The sequence below is a fragment of the Ananas comosus genome, unplaced genomic scaffold (assembly GCF_001540865.1).
Source record: "Ananas comosus cultivar F153 unplaced genomic scaffold, ASM154086v1, whole genome shotgun sequence".
NCBI lineage: Eukaryota > Viridiplantae > Streptophyta > Magnoliopsida > Poales > Bromeliaceae > Ananas > Ananas comosus.
Genome location: NW_017890789.1, coordinates 1 through 25,771, shown reverse-complemented (window position 1 = coordinate 25,771; position 25,771 = coordinate 1). Strand labels below are relative to the sequence as shown.

At 36.1% G+C, this 25,771-nt stretch overlaps 2 protein-coding genes and 1 long non-coding RNA gene across 3 annotated transcripts; 2 read left to right on the top strand and 1 right to left on the bottom strand.

Moving 5' to 3' along the window:
- Positions 1-3,629: 3,629 nt before the first annotated feature.
- On the top strand, positions 3,630-4,549 carry LOC109704246. Its single transcript, XM_020225006.1, has 3 exons — positions 3,630-3,692; positions 3,802-4,024; positions 4,101-4,549. Exons 2-3 carry the CDS (start codon positions 3,904-3,906, stop codon positions 4,547-4,549), a joined length of 570 nt encoding a protein of 189 aa, XP_020080595.1. The 5' UTR covers positions 3,630-3,692; positions 3,802-3,903.
- Positions 4,550-8,072: 3,523 nt separating this feature from the next.
- LOC109704243 (N-alpha-acetyltransferase MAK3-like) lies at positions 8,073-11,446 on the top strand. Its single transcript, XM_020225004.1, has 4 exons — positions 8,073-8,356; positions 8,487-8,607; positions 9,671-9,726; positions 10,930-11,446. Exons 1-4 carry the CDS (start codon positions 8,153-8,155, stop codon positions 11,155-11,157), a joined length of 609 nt encoding a protein of 202 aa, XP_020080593.1. The 5' UTR covers positions 8,073-8,152; the 3' UTR covers positions 11,158-11,446.
- A 10,654-nt stretch (positions 11,447-22,100) lies between these two features.
- Positions 22,101-24,002, bottom strand: LOC109704245. Its single transcript, XR_002214255.1, has 5 exons — positions 23,806-24,002; positions 23,542-23,697; positions 23,364-23,448; positions 23,182-23,276; positions 22,101-22,260 (listed from the first exon to the last, which is right to left on the bottom strand). It is a non-coding gene; the product is annotated as an uncharacterized LOC109704245 (long non-coding RNA).
- Between the last annotated feature and the right edge of the window lie 1,769 nt (positions 24,003-25,771).

Sequence of the window (25,771 nt, the reverse complement as noted above, 5' to 3'; positions counted from 1 at the left end):
AAGTTTTACCCCGTTGGCATGGAATAGTGGTTCATGACTTCAACCGAGAACAATTTAAGTTTTACAAAGTCCATTTACAAGAATCGTTGAAAGTTTTGACAACTCAGTATCTAACCTATCAAACTTTAGCCAACAAAAGCGGATGGAGGTGGGACTCCACAGCACGATTCAACAGCCGGTTAGCCCAAGTGATTGGGTAGCACATAGCCCCAGTATGTTTTGTTATGTTGTAACCTTTTTCTACAAGTAATTCTTTCTATTTTACTAGACTACTTTTTTGCGGCTAATTTATGTTGTTGCTCTCAATTATATAGGAAAATCGACATATGCGAAAGTAGGGAAGCATTTCCTACATATCAGCTATTGAGTTGTTCTCTGGAAAGGCAACTTGCATAACTGCGACATGAGGTTTACTTCCATGATGGATGTCGACGATGTTCGCAGCAAACTTCCCTCGTCCTCACCAGGCTACACACAATCTTGACATGGAGGCTAGGAAAGAATTTGGAGGATATTAATGGTATGCAATTCAACTTCTCCAAACCCCTACTCCAGTCAAGATTAAAAGCAGTACACTGATAGTGCCTCGATTGCCCAACTTCATCGACTAGAGGCCTTCGTGTGTCACCACAAATCTACACCAGCGTCAAATTGCGTCGACGAAAGTTGAAGATCGGTCTGAGATGTATGCGTGAGGGCTTGTTGATTTTAGGGAGAAAAGAACGGGAAATGTTTTCGAACTATATGTAAACGATGAGCCTCAAGCACGAACCAAAGTTCACTCATAGATGACTGATAGGAAAGATTAACTACTATTCCTCTATTTGTCTCCCGATGTCTAACTTGCTGCCCTGTGAGTTTAAAAGACAAGCGCAATTGGCCAATTTTATGAAAACTGAGTCGGGGACCTTTTATATAGTGTGGATCGACGTCAAATTTCTATGCAACAGCACAGCTTGTGCAAGACCTGCTGCCCACCTTCCTTTCATCAACTGCACCTTGCCTTCTCCACCTGCTGTACATTCTTCCCACCACACCTGCCCGCCCACCTTATACTTCCTGGGTCATCCTTTTTTCAAGCAGCGGACGATTCTTCCCTCCATACCGCATCAACTTTCCCTCCTGGACCAACCTTCATTGTCCTTCTAATGCAGCCTCTAACTCTCCTGAAGGGACCACATGTTTCTCCAAATTAGATAACTACTATATAGCCACTATTTTGGGGCTTTTTGTGGTCTTCAGCTGATAAGCTAGTACATTCTCATTTGCAAGACCTTATGCTATTCTATTGCCTGAACAAGGCTTTCTCATTTTGTATGTTTTCAATAGTATAGTTTTGGAACTATCGTATAGCTAAATTTAGTAATTTGATGTTAACTTTTTTCTTTAGGTAGCAAGCCTAAACAACTTTGAATCAGTGATACTAATACTTAGCATCCTTTGTTTCAGTGTTAGACAGTTTCACCATATGCTTAAACAAGTAGTTTCAAACCATACAGTTTTGTCTGTTCATTCTAATGCTGATTTATTCTTTTGGTTTTTATCTATAATACTTTGCCAGTTATGTCATACTTATTTGATTTACCCTTTGTATCAGTGTTTAGAAAGTTTCACATATGCTTTAAACATATCAGTTCAATATGCTGAGTTCGAACTAATCACTTTGCAAATTATTTTAATTCGCTCGATCATTTGAGAGGCTGATTGATTTAACTTTGCAAGTCTAATCAATATTCGTTTCACTCGGATGACTTAATGTAGGTTGAACATTTCACCATTGTGGCTCCTAATTGAGTAATCTTAGACTTCAAACATTGTGCTATGGTTGCCTATATTGCTACTTCCTGTATGCTTGATTGAGGCATAATTGCGCAGCGTTGTTTGATCTTTCACACGACCTTGACTGCAGTTCTTATCCTGCAAAAGTATAAATTGGTATCATTGTGTAGGCAAGACAGTTGTACTGACACTGCAGGCACCAATGTCTAACTAGCGGCTGGACAATATTGGCAATGATAAGTTGTAAAGCGAAAAAGTATGAATGGTAGGCAAGGCCAAAATTTATTCTCCACTACTGCACCATCATATTGCTGACTACTTTCACACTCGACGCATTTTTATGGTTTGAGTCTTCTTTCGCGAGTTGCGAAAATGAAGTAACCGAGGTTCTAAAATACTTCTCTTCCTTTAATATTTTATCTAAATTGCTGCTATTGTTTATTATCATGATGTTGATTCATATATTTTTTATCTAAAGACTTGAAATTAATGTGATACTTAGTATAGCCTTCCTTTGTTTCATTGTTAGTCAAGTTTCATATATGCTTTACAGAATATGCTGGAAACCTGCAGTTTTGTGCATAATTTTGTACGTAGAATATTTCTTTTTCTGGTTAGTTGATATCGCCTATTGCAAATTCTTAATTTGTCATTGACAGAGGCGGATTGTTTACTTAGCAACGTTCGACAGATATTTGTTTCACTCAACATGACTTTTTGCAGGATTGAGCTTATTTTTCAACATCTATGGCTTCCTAATTGAGTACATCTTAACTTCAAACTTTTCGCTATGTTTGGCTCTAGTTATGTCTAGTTCCTATATGGATTGAATTGGAGTATAATGCAGTCTGTTTGCTTCTTTCACGGACAGATCTTGACCAATTGCTTGTCTGCCAAAAAGTATGAATGCGTATAAATGTAGGCAGGCATTGTCCTGACTACTGACACCATCTAATACTGCAGCTGATCCAAATTGGCAATGATGAGTTGTTAACGACAAGTATGAATGGTAAGGCAGGCCCAGTTAAACTCACTACTGCAGCCACCACCTAATGCTTAAAACCATTTGACACCTGAGCCAACTTTTGAAATAAGTATACAACTTATTTCACTATAATTCAGTTGAGAAACTCATACATGATTTGATATGTGCTAAGGTTCTAAAATCAATTTATGATCTTTTCTTTGCTTACTTCCAACTTCAGCTAGGAACGTGCTGCTTTCTTCTTTCACGCAGCCCTGTTAACCAACACAACCTGCTGCCATTGATAATACTTTACTAATCTTCAGCCGAGCGTGCATTTTCACCAAATCTTTACAATTGAATGTGAATAATTGAATGTAATATGTTGTATTTGATGTGTGTATATTACTTGTGCAGTCATGACTGCGCAATCAACTTCGAATTTTTATCGCCAATTGTTGCTGAATTGATGACATTCTTAGACGAGGAAGAAGACTATTGGCAACAGAGTACATCCTTGCTTTTAGAAGAGGATACCTTTTCATTTGAAAATACGTTATACAGCGACCATGTCGAACAGGCCCATTCACTGGCCACCTATTATTCATGAAATGCTGCGCGGACATCCTCGATAGAGGTTATCAACACTTCAGGATGACAAACCATGTTCATTAGGCTTCGAGATGAATTAGTTGGAGGGGCCTTATTCAAAGCACTAGGCATTTAACAGCTGAGAGGAGCCTTGGTATTTTTTTATTTGGTATAGGTCATGGTGTCGCAAATAGAGTCCTTCATGAAACATTCCAACATTCTGGAGAGACCTATTAGTCGTGACATTTAATAATGTGCTGCAAGGTGTGTGGCTCTACAAGAGTACATCCAAACTACCGGCGAGTAACGTTGAGTGCATCCTAGAATAAGTGATAATCCAATCTTCCATCCATTCAAGGTTACATACCATATTTAAATTTGCATATTAGTCGTGGTATCAAATACACTATCTTATGTCAGCTTTTGATATTTTATAATATAAACTTTTTTATACCAATTAATTATAGAATGCAATTGGTGCGATCGATGGAACACACATACCGGTAGTTGTAAGAAAGAGTAAGCAACCAAGATATCGATGCCGAAAAGGATTTACATCTCAAAATGTAATGGCTGCATGTTCTTTCGACCACCAATTTCTTTTTGTGTGCACTGGATGGGAGGGTTCTGCAGCAGATATGAGAGTGTTGAGATGGTGTTGCGAGAGTGGAGGTTTTACGGTCCCGGAAGGTAACCTATTATCTTTTATTTTTTGTGTAGTATGTGATTTACTGTCATCAATTTATTACATTTTTGTTTGATGTAGGCAAATTTTATTTAGTCGATTCTGGATATGCAAACACTGACCGCTTCCTCGCCCCTTATAGAGGGGAGAGATATCACTTGAGCCAATTTGATGTTAATGCACGTGCACGAAGGCATCGAGGACCAAAAGATTTGTACAATCATCGCCATGCTCAATTACGAAATGTAGTTGAGAAAGCCTTTGGAATTCTCAAGCGGCGCTTCAAGGTGCTCCGACAAGCAACACCTTTTCCCTACAAAGTGCAATGCCGTATTGCCCTCGCATGTTGTGTCATACACAATTTCATCAAGAGGCACCAAGGGACCGATAGGTATTTTAACATGCAAATGAACCCATTATCCACTGATGATCAAGATAATGATCCGACACAACCTATTGGTCCAGATGAGTCTCGCCGCGGTGACATCCTTCGCACTAATATCACGGAGCAACTGTGGAATAATAGATAAGAAGCTATTATCAAGATGATGTAATATTTGTTTTTCAAGATCTGTAGCTTTATGAATTTATATATGCCATTCTAGTGTGTGCTATTCAAGTCATGTATGACATTCAAATTCTGTAACCTTTCATGTTATGAATTTATATGCCATTCAAGTTCTGAAGGTTTTCAACTTCATGTTATGTAGCTTTTCAAGTGAGTCAATTACATTATTTCATTTCTTTACTTCTTGGTTGTTCATATTTTTCAAATATGAACAACCTCTCTACATCTAATTTGGTTGGAGGGCTTTTTACATGAGATTATAAAAAGCTGTAGTGAATAGTGATTATTGCTTTGATATATCATGAGGTGTTATCAGATGTAATTACATATGCTTTCGCAGTTAGGCAGTAAGTATGATTGTTAACACACATCTATTACTGTGGTTTCTTTGCTTCACCAAGTCTGTTTTATAACTTTTTCCTAGCTAGCAATTGCAAATATGTTGTTTCTTCAATTCTGTGTTATTTATTTTTTTCAAACTTGTAGCTCTGTATAGATATAATTTGGCTTGATGGTAATTGCATCTAATTGCAAAATGATGCATCGTACGGTGATGGGAGCTTTGGACCATTCGATTTTTGCAATGGTTAGTTGAAAATCTTGTGCATAATTTCATGTTGGATTGGATTGTTCTTTTGAACAGTATTTAATTATTATATATTAGATTATGAAATAGAAACCATATGTTGTAAAAACAAGGCAAGGGCAAAGCTGGCATTTTCAAAATTTACCCATCAACATTTTACATTATTCTCCACTATTCTATATAACAAACCAAACACAATTTCATATATTACAAGGAATAACAACTTTACAAACCAAACACAATTTTACCTTTATTCTTAACTATCCCAGAATAGCAAGTGTATATAAATTTATACCTCCAAAATTTATACCCGAACCAAACGGTACCTTAACAACCATCTAAAATGCTATAGTCAGCTTAATAGTTTTTAATCTTATTATGTATTGTATATAGGACTATTTATAATCTTAACCGATCTTGTGGGGAAACCGCGCTCTACCTATAATAGTCAACAGTATGAGAATCTTACTTTTCCTGCTGTATAATTTGGCTCAACTAAGACTCATCTCACACTTCTCAAAACTTTCGGTTGGTAATTAGCTCTGATACTAACTGTGACGCCCTAACTTTATAAGGGCACGCTTAACTCTCTTAAGCTCTTAGGGTGCGTTTGGTTTTGGTTATCCTGGTAGGATTACAGGTAATCCTCTCAGGATTACTGTGTTTGGTTTATCCGGTATATAATCAGGTCGATAATGTAACATTACAAATGGTGAAGAATTATACCAAAAATATTAACGAGAGGGGGCGTGTGTATCATGGATTATTGAAAGCCAGTAATACTGTATATTATATAAATGATAATTTTACCCTTCTAACTCCCGAAATCCTTTCAATACGTTATTTTAAAAAAATTAATTTAAAATTTTGAATTGTCAATTTTTTAATTTTTAATTTTTAAATTTTAAATTTTAAATATTAATTTTTAAACTTCAAATTTAAATTTAAATTTTAGAATTTAAATTTTAGGTTTCAGATTTCAAATTTCAAATTTCAAATTTTAAATTTCAGATTTTAGATTTCAAATTTTAAAATTTAAAATTTAAAATTAAAATTTGTATTTTAAATTTAGAATTTTAAATTTAGATTTTAAATTTTAAATTTTATCTTTATATTTATATTTAAATTTTAGATTTTAAATTTACAAATTTCATATTTATATTTTAAATTAAAATATTAGATTCATATTTTTATCACGCCCCGAATTACACGTTTTCCCGAGCACCCCAACAGACCCGCCGTATATATAGAAGTTTTCTCTGTATACGAAGCAATAGCTGTATCTGTAAATAAAACCAAGCTACAACCACAAGGTAAAGAGTTGCTAAATTGAAAATAGCATATATATTTATAATAATCTCGATGGGTTTCTGTACATACAAAAAGTCTACAACACAACTCGCTCCAACGAGTACCCCGACAACAACACAGTATGTACAAGAAAAGTCCAAAACTATCTCTGAAAGGTACTCCTTTAGTACTGCAGCAAGGCTGGAAGGGATCTAACTCGCGACTCCCTTTCTACGATCAGAATCGGTGATAACAGCAACCGCGGACGAAGGCTCTGCAAAAAAGGTCAACAACTGGGTGTGAGAACTACTGCAAAAAAAAGTAGTCCTCAGTGGGTGCTGTCACCGACCTCAACGGCTCACCTACTAAATATATAGAAAAGTGCGTAAGAGATAGTAAGGAAAGCTGGAAACCCTACAGCTATATGCCACTATATTATTGCTAACCAACACTGACTATCTGTAGATATAACAAAAATGCGATCTCTGACCCAAACTCACTAGGGACGGTGAACGCACCCGTCCCGGTTGTCGAAGCTACACCGTACACCACCCCGAGGGCTGCCGGTGGAGAGCAATGCCTTAACCGGACACTACGACATCAACGCAAAAGCATATAGTCAGACTCCGAAGCGGCACTCGTGGGCGCGACCCAATCGAGTATGCAAGCGTGTCTCTGCTGAGCTCAATCAGACTCTCACAGGCTGTAATCCATGCAAATGAGTCTAACTGGTCTAAGAACCAAAGTTTACGTGCCATTGGCACAATCTGAGGCAAAACACAGAAATCTGGGTCCACCGTCAACCGTGACGGCACCCGACAGTCCAAAATAGTCTACACACTACTGTAAAATAAGTTCGGCATCCGAGCACGAGCGTAAACTCATCCTACACTAATCTGGATATCCACCGCATATGAACATCGGTGATACAAACGAACCACAACTCGTAAAGCTAAATCTTGCAATTTTCAGAAATGACAGTGTAGGGTTCAATAGATTTCTTCTAAATCAATTCCAATTCCAACATGTAAAATTATAATTCTAGCTTAACTCCAAATTCAGATTTTATACTCTAATCCATGAATTCTAGTTTTTTCATAAAATCAAATTATCGAAAAATTGGAAAAGAAACTTTTACTGAAAGTTTTCTTTCTCGGAAATTTTTTTTTGGGAAAACTTCAAAAACCCCCCTGTGGTTTCGTGCATTCTCACTTTAGCACCCTGTGGTTTAAAACGTATCAATTTGCCCCCCTGTGGTTTCATTTTTATCTTTTCGGAAGCTTTTTCGTTAATATTTCGTTAAATTATATACAAAAAACTTCAGATAACCATCTATATTTATCGAATATTCACTTTAGTATCCTTTAATTTTAACTTTGTCACTGATTTAAGAAAAAAATAATAATAAAATTGATAACAAAAAGAAAAAAACGAAACCACAGGGGGGCAAATTGATACGTTTTAAACCACAGGGTACTAAAGTGAGAAAGCACGAAACCACAGGGGGGGGTTTTTTGAAGTTTTCCTTTCTTTTTCCATACTTTTTCGAGGAGCAAGCAAGCAAAAAGTATGAGGACTAAAATGAAATAAGGTGAAAGTTAAGGTACTTGCAGTGCAATTTGCCCTAAGAAGAAGCAACGCAAACACACACCTGTAGGAGAGTGGTTCGGCGAGAGGGGCGGCGCGGCGATGGCGGCGGCGGAGTGCGGCGGCGGATCTCCGGCGGCGGCGGCGGCGGCGGAGTTCACGGCGGCGGAGATCGAGTACGTGAGCTACGGGGGGGAGCACCACCTCCCCCTCGTCATGTCCCTCGTCGACGACGAGCTCAGCGAGCCCTACTCCATCTTCACCTACCGCTACTTCGTCTACCTGTGGCCTCACCTCACCTTCCTCGTACGACCCCTCCCTCCCTCTCTCTCTCTCTCTCTCTCCCTAGAAACCCTAGCTCGATCTCTCCCCGATCTCTCCCAATGCTGTTAGGGTTTTTGATTCCTAGGCTTTTGTGCATGTGGCGAAATCGTAGGCGTTCCACAAGGGGAAGTGCGTGGGCACGGTGGTGTGCAAGATGGGGGATCATCGCGGCACCTTCCGAGGCTACATCGCCATGCTCGTCGTCATCAAATCCTACCGAGGCCGAGGAATCGGTATGCACTAATCTCACCTCCTTAAAGATCCCTTCATTTTCCCGCACAATTCCTCTAAAATTTGTTAGAATTTTCAAATATTATGATGAATCGCTTATAATTGTTGGAAAGGTGATATCTTTTGCTAAGCAATGATTTGTTGTATTAGGGGGTTTTAACTTTTAAAAGGCGAATGCAAATGCAATCATTGTTCACACATTGTCGGTTTTCGTCATCTAAATTTGTTTTGACATGTCCGGTCAGTATTCCTAATCCCTTTTAGTTACGGAAAATGTAGAACGACTCCGAATATACAAATTCTAAAGTCCTTGGATTTTAGGGTTTCTATATTGGGATTTTTGGCGCATGCGCACAATTAACCAGCTTAGGAATAGTTACTTGGCTTGTTGCATTTGATTTCTGTCTCTCTGGGTTACAGAAGCTAACGACGGGACTAAGATTGGAACATTTTAGATGTTCAAGCCTCTTATGCAATGTATCGAAGTTTGGTGAAACTTGAGCAAATTTTTAGAGACTTTGGTGTTGTTCATTTCGTCCCTTCTTTTCATCTAGTCATTCTCTTCAAAGTGCTTCTCAATGTTAGGTAGCCTTACTCAATCGCTCTTTTCGTAAAGATGTGTTGGCGACATAATATGCATAACAACTTTAACATGAAAGAGTTTATAAGGTATGAATAAAAACATTAGGTGTTGAATCGCAACAGAGCCGTCAAATTTTTGCTTAAGATTCGTTCGCAGTGAGCACAGGGTAGATGGTTTTTTAGTGCCAGGTGCTATATGCTTAGAGTATCTATTTATCACTTCTCCGTGCTTTCTGTTTTTTGTTTTTTTCTCTTTGAGATTCTACCTTCATCCAACTCCTTCTCGATATGCTTCGAATTATGCTTACTGGATATAACATAGGAAGAAAATAGAGTCTAAGTAGACAGTCATTGTTCTTAGTATCATTATTATATTCTAACCAATTTTCTTGATTAAATTCTCTCTCTCTCTCTCTCTCTCTCTCTCTCTCAATTTGTGGCCGAACAACAGGGAATCTTATCCTTCATTTCTTGATGCTGCAGCTACTGAACTTGTTACCAGATCTATTAGAGTGATGATGGAATCTGGTTGTGAGGAGGTAATAACTGAACTTATGCAAGTAAACTGATTCAAGTAATTACTTAACATGTGCGATGATTTTCTTGTTGTTTAAAAGGTCAAAGAAGCAAAATTTACTCTGTAACAACTCCTTTTGGTCAGTTTGCTGGTGATGGTGAATAATATGACTTCTCTTAACTTATTACTTGGCTAGTGAAATAACTCTAGAATGTGAAACTTCAAGTAGAGAAAGTGTTCGAGTTGGAAAGTGAGGAAGCCAATGATTGGGGATCCTGTTATGTGAAGGGGACTTGTGAAACCTGCTGCTGTCTTCGGAAGATAAGTTTAGTTGGAAACAAACATATGTGGATAAGAACAGAGACTTGTAAAGGACACAGACGAAGTTCGAGAACAAGGAAGAAGAGGAACGTGATAGGCCTGAGCTTCACTTTGAGATCTCGTAATCTATTATAGTTCGTGCAATTCACAATTAAAATATTAATTATTTCCATTTTGCCTTCTTTTCTTCGCCTAAACGCGACGCTGTACCTAACCTCTGTTTGAGAGCAGCGTGGCTATTTGACTGCTCTTGACTGCTCTCGTACTTTATTTTGGCCTTATATGAAGTGCTTATTGCCATAGTCATATGAGTTGCATTTTACCAAAAGATATTAGCAAGTTTCTCTAACATTATTTGGTAAAAGTCTCTTTTGGTTTGCTTCCTATTATTCATAGATTTTTCTCTTTATTTTCGTAAATGAAAAGAATATCACCAGCGTGATTGATATTGGTAGGAGTAGATATCTCTAAATATCTATGGCATTTTAGCTGTGGCTTGTGAGCGCCTGTTTGGCTGGCTTGTCGAGTAGCTTCTTATTCTTAGATTCAGCAGCTAAGCCCTTGACAAACAAAAACAGTGGAACTTTTGCTATGCTGGGAAGCTCAAGTAAACTTCTGGTCCCCAAAACTAGAAGCCCAAGATAGAGTTTGTGCTTCCCCTGCGGAGAAAATTGTCCGAGGAATTCCGATGAAAAAGTTGCGAGTGTTAGTGTTTTCTTCAAACAACTCTACTCTGTTAGGGCCAAAGAGGCTCTTAACTTTGCTCAGAATTCAGTGGAAATTACACCTTGTTTAGGGTAGCACTAGTTATGTACCATCAAGGTAGCTATAGAAATTTGAAACTTGTGGTTCGTGATTATTTCTAATGTCCATGTTTTTGCATTGCTTCACTGCTTATATACAGGTAACACTGGAAGCAGAAGTCACAAACAAGGGCGCCCTAGCACTATATGGGCGCCTAGGGTTCATTCGAGCTAAGAGGTTGTATAGATACTACTTGAATGGTGTCGATGCTTTCCGCCTGAAGCTACTCTTCCCCCGCCCCGACCCTGCGCTGCTTTCTGCAAACAAAGATGGAAGGCATAAACAACACGCCGAGAACTCGGCGGAATCCTCTCCAATTTACATTTGATTGAAGGTAATTTAAAATTCGACCCTTTTGGTCCTCGTGTTTCACAGCGAAGTTATGATTTGGATGCTTGCAATTTGTATCTATAGAAGTCTTAAAGTGAATGATTCCCTAATTTAGCATTGATCCCACATTCAGGTTAAAAGGGCTGTGGTGGATGGTCGTTTTGATTGTTCTATGTTTAGTTAATTTTGGTGTGTATAATTGTCTTGTGACAGTGTACATTTTTTCTGCAGTGCAGCGAACAACTGTTTTTTCTGTTTTTTTTTGAAAGGAAAAGATTATGTATTTATTGTGAGCTAAAATTGTTTTCTAATAACTTGTTGTTAAAGACTAAGCGTCACGGACACTTATACGGAACACGAGATACAACACGACTCGGATGTGACGACTCGACAGCTTTTAAAAAATTAGGACACTGGCACGGCATGGACATCACTAATAAAATATAATATTATTAAATATAATAATATATATATTAATTATATATAAAATATTAATTTTGATAAACTATTGTTATATTTTTCTTATGAAGGAAAGTTAGTAAACTTTTTATTGATAATTCATATATTTTAAGGAAAAAAGAGTCTGCACCATATATAATAACAATTGATGATATAATAACAATTGATTAATAATTATATTTATTTTATGTAAAATACAAATTAATTGAATTTTGAACTATTTGCAAATGAATGCTTTTATTTTAGGCCTTGTGTGGTTTTGCTGTATTTCTGTTTGTTCTTTCAAATATAAATTCTGTACAATGGAGTCTGTAGATTTATAACAGATTACTTGCTGTTCGTAGATTAATAACGTTTCAGGTTCAACTAAAACAGCGAAAATCAAAAAAGCACAAACTCGCCAGGGACTAGTTTTTAGTTTTTATTTTATAAAGAGTCTTTTTTCTTGCTATGTCCAAATTTTTTAAAATTTTCTTTTAATATTTATTATTTCAAATAGCTGTGGAAATAATTTATCTCGTATATTAACATATCATGATATCGCATAATATCGCATATAAAATTTACAATGGGGTGAACAAGGCGAGTAATAAAGATTTTAGTAGGAGATAAAATAGATGGTAAATAGACTCTAATTGAAAATTTCTGAATTTTAAATTATAAAAACACAGATTGAATCGGATATGAAAAAAGAGTTAAAATAATAAGTAATAGAGAATATGAGTCAAACCAACGATTAATAAAAGACATGATTTGCCAATTTTTTAGTAACAAGTAGAAAAAGAAGCAACGTTACTTCAAATTTAATATAAAATGAGTTTTATTTGTATAATATTGATCACAACTCAGTCATATTAAAATATAAAAATATTAAGATTAAATATTTTAGTTTTCTCCAATATCTTACTTATATGAGATAATAAAACCACTTATGAATGCTAGCAAAGTCGTAGAATTGCTTACAATGCTTTTAAAATGAATTTATTTATCAAAACTCGATCATATTAAAAAAATAAAAAAATAATATTAAATATTCTAGTTTTCTCTTATATCTTATTTACATGGGAAAATAAAAACCATTTATGAATGCTAAAAAGTAATGGAATTGTTAATAGTACTTGGAGACCTACTTGATATTTGGGCAAGTTGAACTAAAATCACAGGAGGGTACAGTGCAACCTTTTATACCAAGTTATATCGCATAGGGGAAATTTGAAATTTATCCAAAAATAAATAAATTAAAAATAAAAACTGATGGTTCATGCATATGCAATTACCACATGTTTCTGAATGATGCGTAAGTGAACAACCAAAAAATGTCTCTTGTGAAAAGATTCAATTTTTTAAAATACATTTTATAAGCATGAAGAAAAATATTGGCATGATATTTAACAACTTCAACCCTTATTAAATACATGATAAAGAACTTATAACACACAATTGGAGCTCTAGGGATAAATAAATTTTCCATGATTATTTAGTATATTAACATGTGTATTGTAGGTGGAAATGTTCGTGCAACAAGTAAGGTTTATTACTATGAAAATTAATTATATAATGATCAATAAATGATAATAATAAGTAAGATATTGAAGAAAACTAAAATCATTTGTATCATTCTTTCATTTTATTTTATTAAATATTTTACGAATAAAATTTATTATATATCAGATTAGTGAAAAACATTAACTATTTCACTATTTCTTAATTTGCAAAACATGAATTTTGTTTTTCTAATTTGTGAATCCAGTTCGATTCTGCAATGAATAGAGTAGAAGCTAAAGGCATGGAAACATAATTGATTGTTTAATAAGTAAGTAGGCAATATTCTAATATAGAATATATAATAAAAAAATTTTGACTGGTAAATTTTAAATTTTAAAATTTAAATATATTTTAGTTATGACCTTTTAAAATTTAAACTATAATTGTAACTCTTATATTCAAAACCATCCCTACAGATAATCAAGTGTTTTAATAAGATTGATAAAAAAATTTCTTTCAACTCAATGAGCTGATACAGAAGGAGAAAAAGAAATTGAATAAGACATATATATTGTCAAATAATTCTCAATCTTCATTGCATAGATAAAAAGAAAAACATAAAAGGACAAAAAAAAAATGTTGTTGGCGCAATGCAGTTGATTAACTATTTTGTCTTCTGTTTATACAATTCCGATTTAATAGCTAAGTTGTCTTCTTTATACTATTTTGATTTAATAAAAGTAATATAAGCGCGGTCAATTAATTCATATTCAATGATTTTTCTTTTCGTTGTCTATTGTTTGCAAAGAACATCAAATTAATTCATTTAGTTTTTTATGATTACAAATTTGTTGTTGGACTAGATGAGTAACCCTCATTTATTTTTTCCTTACAAATTAATTTAACTAGAAATATGAAGTAATTAGATTTCGAATTCAAGTCCTTAACCAACTGCATTAGATATGATCGGTAATAATATAACACTTTAGTTCTTTGCTTGATAGTGCGGTGGCGTCCTTCGGCAATAGGGTTGAGGGAGAAACGAGAGAGAAAAGAAAAGCAGTGCTGTAGTCACTTTTTAGAAAATTCGAAATGCAAAATCTATAATAATAATTTATATTTTAAAATATTATAAAATTAATGAATTTTTTTATTATGAAAAGGTCTTCTATTTTTGTTTCAAAATAACTATGTACCATTTACTTTGATACTAAAGTAATAATTTTGCAAATCACATGGTGATATAGTATTATACCTTTTATAATTTGCAATTTGCTATCCTGTAGTTTGTACAAAAAATTAATTTGGGATCGTATTTACTAATATCTTATAGTAAAATAAAAATAAAATTATGGAATAATTAGTTATAGCTTTTTTGATCATAGGGGATCAAAGTAAAAATGAGCTAAACAAAAGAGGGTAATGGGACCCTATCTTTTTAGATCCTTGATTTTAAGAATTTGGGTACTGGTTTGCAAATAATTTCTACGTCTAGAAACATTTATGCTTAGGTAGTTTTACTATTGGTTCCCAACAATTAAATAGTTTTATATTTTAATCCCGAATATTTTTTTTTTTTAACAACCCTAATATTTTTAATTTCAAATAAAATCTTGAAAAATAGCACTAGCTATTGCGGTAATTGCCATGCAGTAAGATTAATGCTAATATATATATATAAGTAAAATAAAAATATGTATATCTTTTTTTAATTGTTTGCATTATGAATCGGCATTAAATGCGCATCCAAGAAGTGTCTATATCGGATACACATTCGATACGGACACGTTAGGCGAGGTAAGCTTCTAGGGCTTCCATGGTAGAACCTTAGGACTTGATTCAAATGACCTAGAAATGGTCTTTATTCGATCTCTAGATGGTTTTAAGCTTATTTTTGCTTATCTTGGAGATCAATATAGTGTATGAGGCTATATGTCATTATTAGGGCATCAAAATTGGGGTTTTTGACATAGTTTGGTTTAAAGATAAATTGACCTTATAGAAATCAAATTGGGAGTATTTTCGATGCATTGGGAGACTCGGTTCGAGGATGCGACGAGTCTATGCAAAGATATTGAAAAAAAAGCCTAATTTGGCTTCGTTTTATCGCAGGCGAGAGAATAGGCACCCAAAAATCACGAAACTTGAACCGTAACACCCTAGCAACCATACTAGGTGGGTGGTGCTTTTCGAAATCTTTGAATTTTCTTTTATATCTAAAGTGTCATTATTGAGCATATGTGACTATAGCTTCATCATGCATTGTAGGGTTGATTTGAGATTGTAATGTTGCATGTTGTGAGTACAAATGTATATGAGATGGTTGCAAATGATTAAGAACATGTAAAACCCTATGTATACATGAATGTTGACAAGAACCTAAAAAAGGCAAATAATCTAGTGACAGCGAGAATAATGACATTATGACATATTATAAGGACTGAGATTTTGATAGTGTAGCTAAATTATCTGTTGACGATGTTTTTGTGTGTAATTTAATTACATAAGCACTCGTCAAGTTTTAGGAGAAAACGAGCTAGAATGGAGAAGTTACACGATAAATACTAATCACTTAAAGTGAATAGTAACTCCGATTTTTCGGAGAGGCTGATGAGCAGAGTTCGCTTCTGGCGCGTCCAATAACTCGCTTTGAACGGTTCAACTATTCTGGAAACAATGGCACTAACAGATTTCAGATTTGATGAACGGTTTTCGAGAAAAAGGAGGTTTATTGTTTTTACACATATAGGTATATATGTGGTTTTTGGTATTTGGAGAGTGGATGAGTTTTTCGTTGTGAATCTGCGATCAAATCGAATGAAACGAGACACTAGATGCGATGCCCCAGTCGTGCTGAACGCGCTGGCGTGAACCGTTCAAAAATCCGACGGACGAATCTTCAGGAATTACGAAATGTTCGCTAAGGGGTCGAAATTGGCAAAATGAAAAAATCACGATAAGCCCAATATTTTATGCGCCGTTTTGCGTGATTTCGAACGTCGAGGGGCTTGTGTGCAAAATACACACGCTGGCAGGGACTGGGATATTAATATGCAGCTTTGGAGTGTCAGCCACCACGAATGACGCACCTCGCACGGTCGATGGATTTTGGGCCGTGGGGTAGTATTCATGATTCGGATGAGTATTTATATGTATATCAGTATTAGGTATTACGGATCCATGGCTTCCAATAGATGCAAGCATCTATTGTTAATTACCCCCTGTAGATTGGGGCACCTTCGATTAAGAGACCTTTATAGATGGGATTGAATGAATCATATCTTGGTTTATTGAATCCTAAGTATATGTATTAGGATTCAGTTGAATTTGAAATTGACTAGGTCCTAAGTATATGGGTTAAGACCTAGTCGATTAAAAACTCTATGTATTAGAGTCTAATTGGCTCTAAGTATATGTCTCAGAGTCTGATTATATTCACCTTGGTTGTATATTCCAAGGTGTAGATGTGACCTGACCTCACGTATATGTATTGAGGTGGGTCGAATTACCCGAAAGTAGAGGGTGGTTAATTCCTGAGTATATATATCAGGATTAACCGAGTTTAATATATTTTTCACTCTAGTTATATGTGCTAGAGTGAGATTTGACTAAGCCCTAAGGTATTATATTAGGCTTCGTCGGATTTGAGCTCTAAGTATATGTATTAGAGCTCGATCGGGTATGGATTTCACTCTAGGTATATGTGCTAGAGCAAAAGACTGACTAGACCCTAAGTATATGGGTTAGGACTAGTCGAGCTTGGTTTGACTTCCACTCTAGGTATATGTGCTAGAGCAAAATGTTGACTAGACCCTAAGGATATGTGTTAGGGCTAGTCGGATGAACTCTAAGTATATGTGTTAGAGTTCGAATGAACTTGATATCATTTGATTGAATTCTAAGTGTATAATTTAGAACTCTGTCGATTTGGAGATATTTTGCCGTAGTATATGTGCTAAGGCGATTGACTTAGCCCTAAGTATATGTATTAGGGGTAGTCGATATTCGATTTTTACTCTAGGTATATGTACTAGAGTAAAGAAAAAGTTCATGATGAACTTTGGGCATGAGATTTGGATATTGGTTCATGATATTTGGGTATTGGTTCATAAGATTTGGATATGGTTCATGAGGTTGGGTATATGGTCCACGGGATTTGGTCCATGAGCTTGGGTTGTGATTTATGGTTCATGAGGTTTGGTGTAAGGGATTTGGTTCATGAACTTGGATATGGTTCATGGATGAGGTTTATGAACTTGGTGTATGGTTCATGGGTTCATAAGGTATGGTTCATGAGGTTGGTTATATGATCTTGGTTTATGGTTTATGGTGTATGGTTTATGGTTCATGGTGTATGGTTCATGAACTTGGATATGGTTCATGGATGAGGTTTATGAACTTGGTTCATGGTTCATGGTTCATGAACTTGGTTTATGGTTCATGAGGTTTATGGACTTGGTTTATGTTTCATGAACTTGGTGTATGGTTCATGAGGTTTGGTTTATGATTCATGAACTTGGTGTATGGTTCATGGGGTTTGGTTTATGATTCATGAACTTGGTGTATGGTTCATGAGATTTGGTTTATGATTCATGAACTTGGTGTATGGTTCATGAGGTTTGGTTATGGTTCATGAACTTGGTACATGGTTCATGAGATTTGAGTCATGAACTTGGTGTATGGTTTATGAGTTTAGTTTATGAGGTTTAGTGTATGAGATTTGGTTCATGAACTTGAATATGGTTCATGAGATTTGAGTCATGAACTTGGTGTATGGTTTATGGTTCATGAACTTGGTGTATGGTTGTATGGTCCATGAGATTTGGTTCATGACTCATGAGGTTGAGTATGTGGATCGGGTTCATAAGCTTGGATATGGTGTATGAGGTTTGGTGTATGAATCTTGATTTATGGACTTGATTCATGATTCATGAACTTAGTTTATGGTTTATGAAGTTGGGTATATTGAATATGGTTCATGAACTTGAATATGGTTCACAGGTGAGGTTTATGAACTTGGCTCATGAATCTTGGTTTATGGACTTGATTCATGATTTATGAACTTGGTTTATACTTTATGAAGTTGGGTATATTGGATATGGTTCATGAAGTTGGTTTATTTTGGTTCATAGGCCTTGATTCATGAACTTGGGTTATGATCCGTGGTGTTTGGTTCACGAACTTGGGTGAGGTTCATGGATTTGGTTCGTGGTTCATGAACTTGGTTTATGAGTTTTGGTTCATGAGACTTTATTCATGAACTTGGGTATAGGATTTGGGATTTGGTTCACGAACTTAGGTATGGTTTAGGTTCATGAGCCTAAGTTGGAAGTTGGATTTGGGTTTTGGGTTTGGATTTAGATTGTGGACCTGATTTGAGTTGGGTTTGGGTTTTGGTTTTGGGTTCGGGTTTCGGTTTGGATTTTGGTTTTATTTATAGACTTGGTTTGGGTTGGGTTTGGATTTTATTTGTGGAATGAGTTTCGATTCTTTATGTGGTCTTGGTTTGGATTAGGTTTGGATGTGGACTTGATTTGGGTTTGGATTTGGATTTGATTTGGGTTTTGGGCTTGGGTTTATTTGTGGACTGTATTTGGTTTTGGTTTTGGTTTGGTTTGGGTTCGGATTTTATTTCGGGTTCGAGGCAATCCACTTTGATTTTTGCAATTTGGTTCGGATCCGAAGAAATCCCCTTTTGATTTTGGTTTGATTTGGGGTTTGAAGAAATCCCCTTTTGATCTCGATTTGGATTTGGGGTCCGAAGAAATCCCCATTTTGATTTCCCCGTTTGATTTCGATTTGGATTTGATTTTCAAATTTAATTTGGGGTCCGAAGAAATCCCCGTTTGATTCTCCAATTTGGATTTGATTTTCAAATTTAATTTGGGGTCCGAAGAAATCCCCGTTTGATTCTCCAATTGGATTTGATTTGGGGTTCGAAGAAATTCCCGTTTGGTTCTCCAATTTGGATTTGATTTTCCAATTTGGATTTGATTTTTCAATTTGATTTGATTTAGGGTCCGAAGAAATCCCCGTTCGATTCTCCAATTTGGATTTAATTTTTCAATTTGATTTGGGGCCCGAAGAAATCCCCGTTTGATTCTCCAATTGGATTTGATTTTTCAATTTGATTTGGGGTCCGAAGAAATCCCTGTTTGATCTTGATTTGGGGTCCGAATAAATCCCCGTTTTAATTTTGATTTGGGGTCCGAAGAAACGGGGAAGCAAAGATTCCCCTCCCCTCTTCTTGCGATGCTGCAGATAACATCGACGAAGTTGATGACGATGGCGTGGGTCTGTTCGGCCATCGGATTTGATTTGACATTTCGAAGAAATGTTCAAGGGTCCGAAGAAACGGGGAATCAAAGATCCCCCTTCCCTCTTCTTTCGAAAGTATCAAACCGGCGATGTCGTAGATGTCGTCGGTGAAGTTGATGACGGTGGCGCGGATTTGTTTGGCCGTCGGATTTGATTTGACATTTTCGAAGAAATATTGAAGGGTCCGAAGAAACGGGGAATCAAAGATTCCCCTCTCCTCTTCTTTCGAAAGTATCAGACCGGCGATGTCGTAGATGTCGTCGGTGAAGTTGATGACGGTGGCGTGGATCTGTTCGGCCATCAAATTTGATTTGATATTTTCGAAGAAATGTTGAAGGGTATGAAGAAACAGGGAATCAAAAATTCCCCTCCCCTCTTCTTTCGAAAGTATCAAACCATCAATGTTGGGGTGGTCGCTGCCATGTAGATCACTCATTCCATCCTCAACAACTTCGAATGGGATATTGAGAGGTCCGAAGAAACGGGGAATCAAAGATTTCCCTCCACTCTCCCATCGAAGCCATCTAGATGGTATGGATGGCTACAATCGCAGGACCAAAAAAAAAAAAAAAAAAAAAATTTAAGGGGGTAGATAAAAATTTTTTTTTTTTTTTTTTTTTTTTTTTTTTTTTTTTTTTTTTTTTTTTTTTTTTTTTTTTTTTTTTTTTTTTTTTTTTTTTTTTTTTTTTTTTTTTTTTTTTTTTTTTTTTTTTTTTTTTTTTTTTTTTTTTTTTTTTTTTTTTTTTTTTTTTTTTTTTTTTTTTTTTTTTTTTTTTTTTTTTTTTTTTTTTTTTTTTTTTTTTTTTTTTTTTTTTTTTTTTTTTTTTTTTTTTTTTTTTTTTTTTTTTTTTTTTTTTTTTTTTTTTTTTTTTTTTTTTTTTTTTTTTTTTTTTTTTTTTTTTTTTTTTTTTTTTTTTTTTTTTTTTTTTTTTTTTTTTTTCTTCTTCATTTTTTTTTTTTTACCTGTTGATCAAATGACGGATTGGATGAATCAGCTCGACGATTCCTCCACCTTTCCGCGGCTCGGCGATCTCTCCTCCTTTTCGCGGCTCGGTGATTTCTCCTCCTTTCCGCAGTTCGACGATTTCTCCTCCTTTCCGCAGCTCGGCGATCCTCCTCTTTTCCGCGGCTCGGCGATATCTCCTTTTTCTTTTTTTTTTTTGTATGTCGGAACAAGTGTAGCAATCTATCTTCTTTTTTTTTGTTCTTTGTCTATCGTATCGTCTCCGTCAAAAAATTATTCCCGAGTTTGATTTCGGTTCTCGTATTTATAATGGGAGGGGTGGTGAGAGATATTTTGAGGGATTCGAAATTCGAATTTGAATTTTGAATAGGTTGTTGTGGTTGGTTGAAAGATATTTGGGATTTTGTCGGGAATTCGAAATTCGAAATCGAATTTTGAATGGGTTGTTCGATGGTTGGAGGGTATTTTGGAAATTGGTTGGAATTCAAAATTCGAAATTTGAATTTTGAATGGGTTGTTCGAGGATATTTTGGAAATTTGTTAGGAATTCAAAATTCGAAATTCGAATTTTGAATAGGTTGTTGGAGGATATTTTAGAAATTAGTTTTGAATGGATTGTTGGAGGATATTTTGGGAGTTGGTTGGGAATTCGAAATTCGAAATTCGAATTTTGAATGGATTGTTGGAGGATATTTTGGGAGTTGGTTGGGAATTCGAAATTCGAAATCGAATTTTGAATGGGTTGTTGGAGGATATTTTGGGAATTGATTGGAAATTCGAAATTCGAAATTCGAAATCGAATTTTGAATGGGTTGTTGGATAGTTGAAGGATATTTTGGTGAGTCGGTTAGGGATTCGAAATTCGAAATCGAATTTTGAATGAGTTGATGGATGGTTGAAGGATATTTTGGAGAGTCGGTTAGGGATTCAAAATTCGAAATCGAATTTTGAATCGGTTGTTGGGTGGTTAGGTATTCAAAATTCGAATGGATGTTGGTTGGGGATTCGAAATTCAAAATTGAATTTTGAATGGGTTGTGGGATGGATAGGTATTCAAAATTCGAATGAATGTTGGTTGAGAGATATTTTGGGAGTTGGTTCGAAGTTCGAAATCGAATTTCGAATAGGGTTATTAGGATAACAGATATTTTCTGGGGGTTTAAAAATTTAAAATCGAATTTGAATATGATATTCGAAATTGAATTTTCAAACGTGGGTGAAAATGTGGGCCGTGATCCCATGAAGTGGGCTGAAATTGGGCCCACTTTGATGAAACTTGTTGGGCGCAATTATTCATTGGGTTGAGATGAGGCCCGAATTATTGTATAGGCCTAAAATTTTAAAGGGCTTTCATGAGGCCCATTAATTCACATTTATGAATGGGCCTATTGTAGATTTTAAATTGTAATTATTGGCCCTAAAATTATCTGGTCAACATGAGACCTATCAAAATTGTTTGAGTCTGAATCTAATCGGTTTCGATTATGATTAGGAATCTTACTTCTTTTTTTTTCACTTCAAACGCCCCGGATTCCTCGTTTCTCCGAGCACGCTAATAGACCCGCCGTATACATAGGTATTTTTCCTGTATACGAAGCAAAGCTACTTGTAAACATACAACACTACAACCAGTAGTATAGAGCTGCAAGAAAAGAATAAGCCATAATTAAAAACAGAAGTACACTATACATACATAACATCCAGGTGTACAAAACGCTCGCTCCAGCGAGATACAACATAAGTATGTATAAGAACTCAAAACTACCACTATCTGTAGCCGGTATACTCTAGATCCGCAGCAACTGGGAAGGGATCTAACTCGCGACTCCTTTCTACGATCAGAATTCGCAGTAGCAGCAGTCGCAACCGAAGGCTCTGCAAAAGATTCCAACAACTGGGCGTGAGAACTACTGCAAAAATAAGTAGTCCTTAGTGGGTACCACCCTCAAACTCATCGGCTCACCCACTAAGTCTACGGATGTATGCTCAAATGATAGTAAGGAAACTTGAAACGATCTACAGCTATATGCCACTATACTATCATGATTCGACACTACTATCTGTAGAATAAAGCAAGCTCTGACCCAATCTCACTAGAGACTGTAAACATACCCGTCCCAGAGACTGTGAGCACACCCGTCCCGCCTATCGAAGCTATACAGTTACCTCCACACTAAGCAGTCCCTGGAGAGCAAGTCCAAGCAGGACACAACAACACCAACGCAAACAAACAAAGTACGACTTCAGAGTGGCACTCGTGGGCGCTACCCAACCGAGTATGCAAGCGTATCTCTGTCAAGCTCAATTAGACTCTCACAGGCTATAGTCAAGTAAATAGAGTCCAACTGGTCTAACAACCAAACTCACGTGCCCTTGGCACAATCTGATGCAAAAACAGTAATATGGGTCCACCGTCAACCTCAACGACACCTGACAATACGGAACAGCCTAAACACGGCTGTAAAAATAAGATCGGCATCTCAGCACGAGCGTAAAGCATTCTACACTATTCTGGGTATCCATCGCCCACAAACTGCGGCGATACAAACAAACTACAGCTCCTAGAGCTAAATCTGGTAGTTTAAGCATATGACAGGGTAGAATCGCTGGTTTTCTTCTAAGTCAATTCCAAGTCCAACATGTATCATTTATCTAACTCACTACAGTATGTTCCAAATTCATATTTCGCTTAACATGCTAATAAATGAATTCGAGCTAAAACATGATATACAAAAGCTGGAAATATATATGTTTACTACGAAAACACTAAGGAGGAGAATCCGATGATTAACCCACCTCTAGCGCTCAGTCCATGGCATCGAGAAGGTCACGAAGTTGCCAAAAGCCTCAGCCGAGAACACCACAACCAGCAACTAGGCTACTCGAATGATCTAAACATCAAAACACAAAAATTCCATCAATCCACAACAATTCAGCACTTAAGCTTAATTTTTCCTCAATTTCAATGTCAATTTTACCTTCCAAAGCTCAAATCAGATGAAGGAAGGTTCCAAAACTAGTGGGCTGTGCTGGAGTATCAATCTCTAGTTCACAATCCAACTCCTTCAAAGAATTGCTCCAAGAAAAACCACAACAAACTCAATTTCAGCTCAAACCACCAGCAGCAGAGAAGAAAGCGAAAATGATTGAGCTAACCTTAACCAAATTCTGTCAATTTGGGCTCTACGAATTTCTCTTGAAGTCTAGAATCCAACAAATCAAGTTTTGTAGCAAACGGAGCTTCCTACGTCGCACACGAGCCAAAACGCCGAAGGTCGCTGCTGAAATTCTGCTGAAACTGCAATCCACAAGCTTCAATTTGTGGAAAGTGAAGCAATTTGAGGAGTTTGAAGGGGTTAGAACGCAAAATATAAGCTCTCTGTGAATGAGGGATGAAAAGGCTTCACTGTGGTAGAATACCATTTATTTATAGTGTGGAGGAATGATCAGATAAGCCCCAGGAACAACCACCACCAATCTGCTGTCCCTGCAGAAACGGCCAGTTTCGAGTGCCCGAAACCATGTTTTGGGCATCCGAAATCTCCAAGCCATACAATTACTCCTCGTCGGTTCCTCCGCCTGCGGTCTGCTGCGCCCATATCCTGGTCCGGCGGACCTCACCTACCACCGGCCACGTGTCAGCGCAAATGATACTCACGAAGTGAATTTTCGGACCCACTTCTGGGTGCCCGAAATTAGGATCCGAATTGGCTTCCAGTTCTGCTCAATTTTGCACTCAAGTTCTGGGCGACCCAAACCCTGTTCTGGATGCCCGAATCTGGCAAAACTTCAGTTTTGCTCCTTTGAGTGGACTGAGTCCATTTCTGCATCCATTTCGTGTAGAAACGACTCCGACTCAGTCCGACACTCTCCAGAGGTGTCGACCAGTCACTAATACTATAGCCAATCCTATCCAAACCTCTGGAACACTACACAAATTTAGAATTGGATTTCAAATTTTAATTTTAAATTCGAGCTTTGAATTCAAATATCCATTCAAATTTGTATTTAGATTTTGAATTCACATTTTAAAATGTAATTCATATTTTGAATTCAAGTTCGAAATTCAAAGTTAGATTCAAATTTAAATTTAGGATTCAAAGTTTAGATTTTGAATCCAAATTCAAATTTAAGTTAATACTGATTCTGGATATGAATATGAAAATTTCAAATTTAAGGAAAAATGCTAGCATGTTGGGTCTGATCCAACTGAGGGCATTTGGACCAAGTGGTCCAAGTCCCAAGCTGCCCATGTTGCCAGATTGTGTTCTGACAGTCGGACCAGCATTTAGTACTTTATATTTATTTCAAAATTTATAAATATACAAAAATAAAGAGTTATAAAAAAAAAAAAAAATTGGTGTAAAGGAGCTCCGTATTGTCCGTCTAGGTCTAGGCTGCAGGCCATGGTGTACCAAAGATCCTAAAAATTCGGTCTAGATAATTTTGGAACGTGCCAATTAGAGATGTCAACGGGTCAGATTCGGGGCGAATTTTTAAAAATCCGAACCCGAACCCGACTCCAAACCCGAAACCTGAACCCGAACCCGAACCCGAACCGAAACCCAACGGATTTTAAAAATCCATATCCAAACCCGAAACCGACAAAAAATCCGAAACCCGAACCCAAACCCGAACCCGAAATTTGAACTCAAAACAGTTATTTCTTTTTTCAATATTTCAAAATATATTATATTAAATCTAAATTTTTAAAATACAAATTCAAATATAACATCAAATATATATATATATATATATATATATAGAGAGAGAGAGAGAGAGAGAGAGAGAGTTGAGCTAGAATACTTCTAAAAACATCAAGAGGATGGTGCTTGTGAGTTTTTAACCATTGGATAGAGAAATGTATGGTTGGGATGATGGTGGTAGGTGGTGGTAGGTGAAATAGCGTTTGATTCAAGGGCTATTAGTAATCAAGGAGTAGATCCCAAGGCTAAAAACCTAATAGCACCAAAGGGGTGATACTTGTAAAAATATTCTAGCTCAATTATATATATATATATATATATATAATACAAAATAAATTCAGGTTCGGGTTCGGGTCGGGTACAGTCAAAATTCATATCCGTCGAATTTTTATTTTTGATATCCATATCCAAATCCACATCCATTTAGTATCGGATATATCCGTTTCATTCAAGTTCGGATTTGGATAAAATTTCGGGTATCCATACCCATTGACATCCCTAGTGCCAATCCGCCACGAAAATAACTGCTTGCACGTGGTGTATCATACAACTCATAAACCACAAGTTCAATACCTACAATTTAAGCCTGAAAATCAAAACATCCTTAATGACATTATTCTAAAATATTTAAAAATTATTATTATTATTATTATTATTATTATTATTGTTATTACACTACA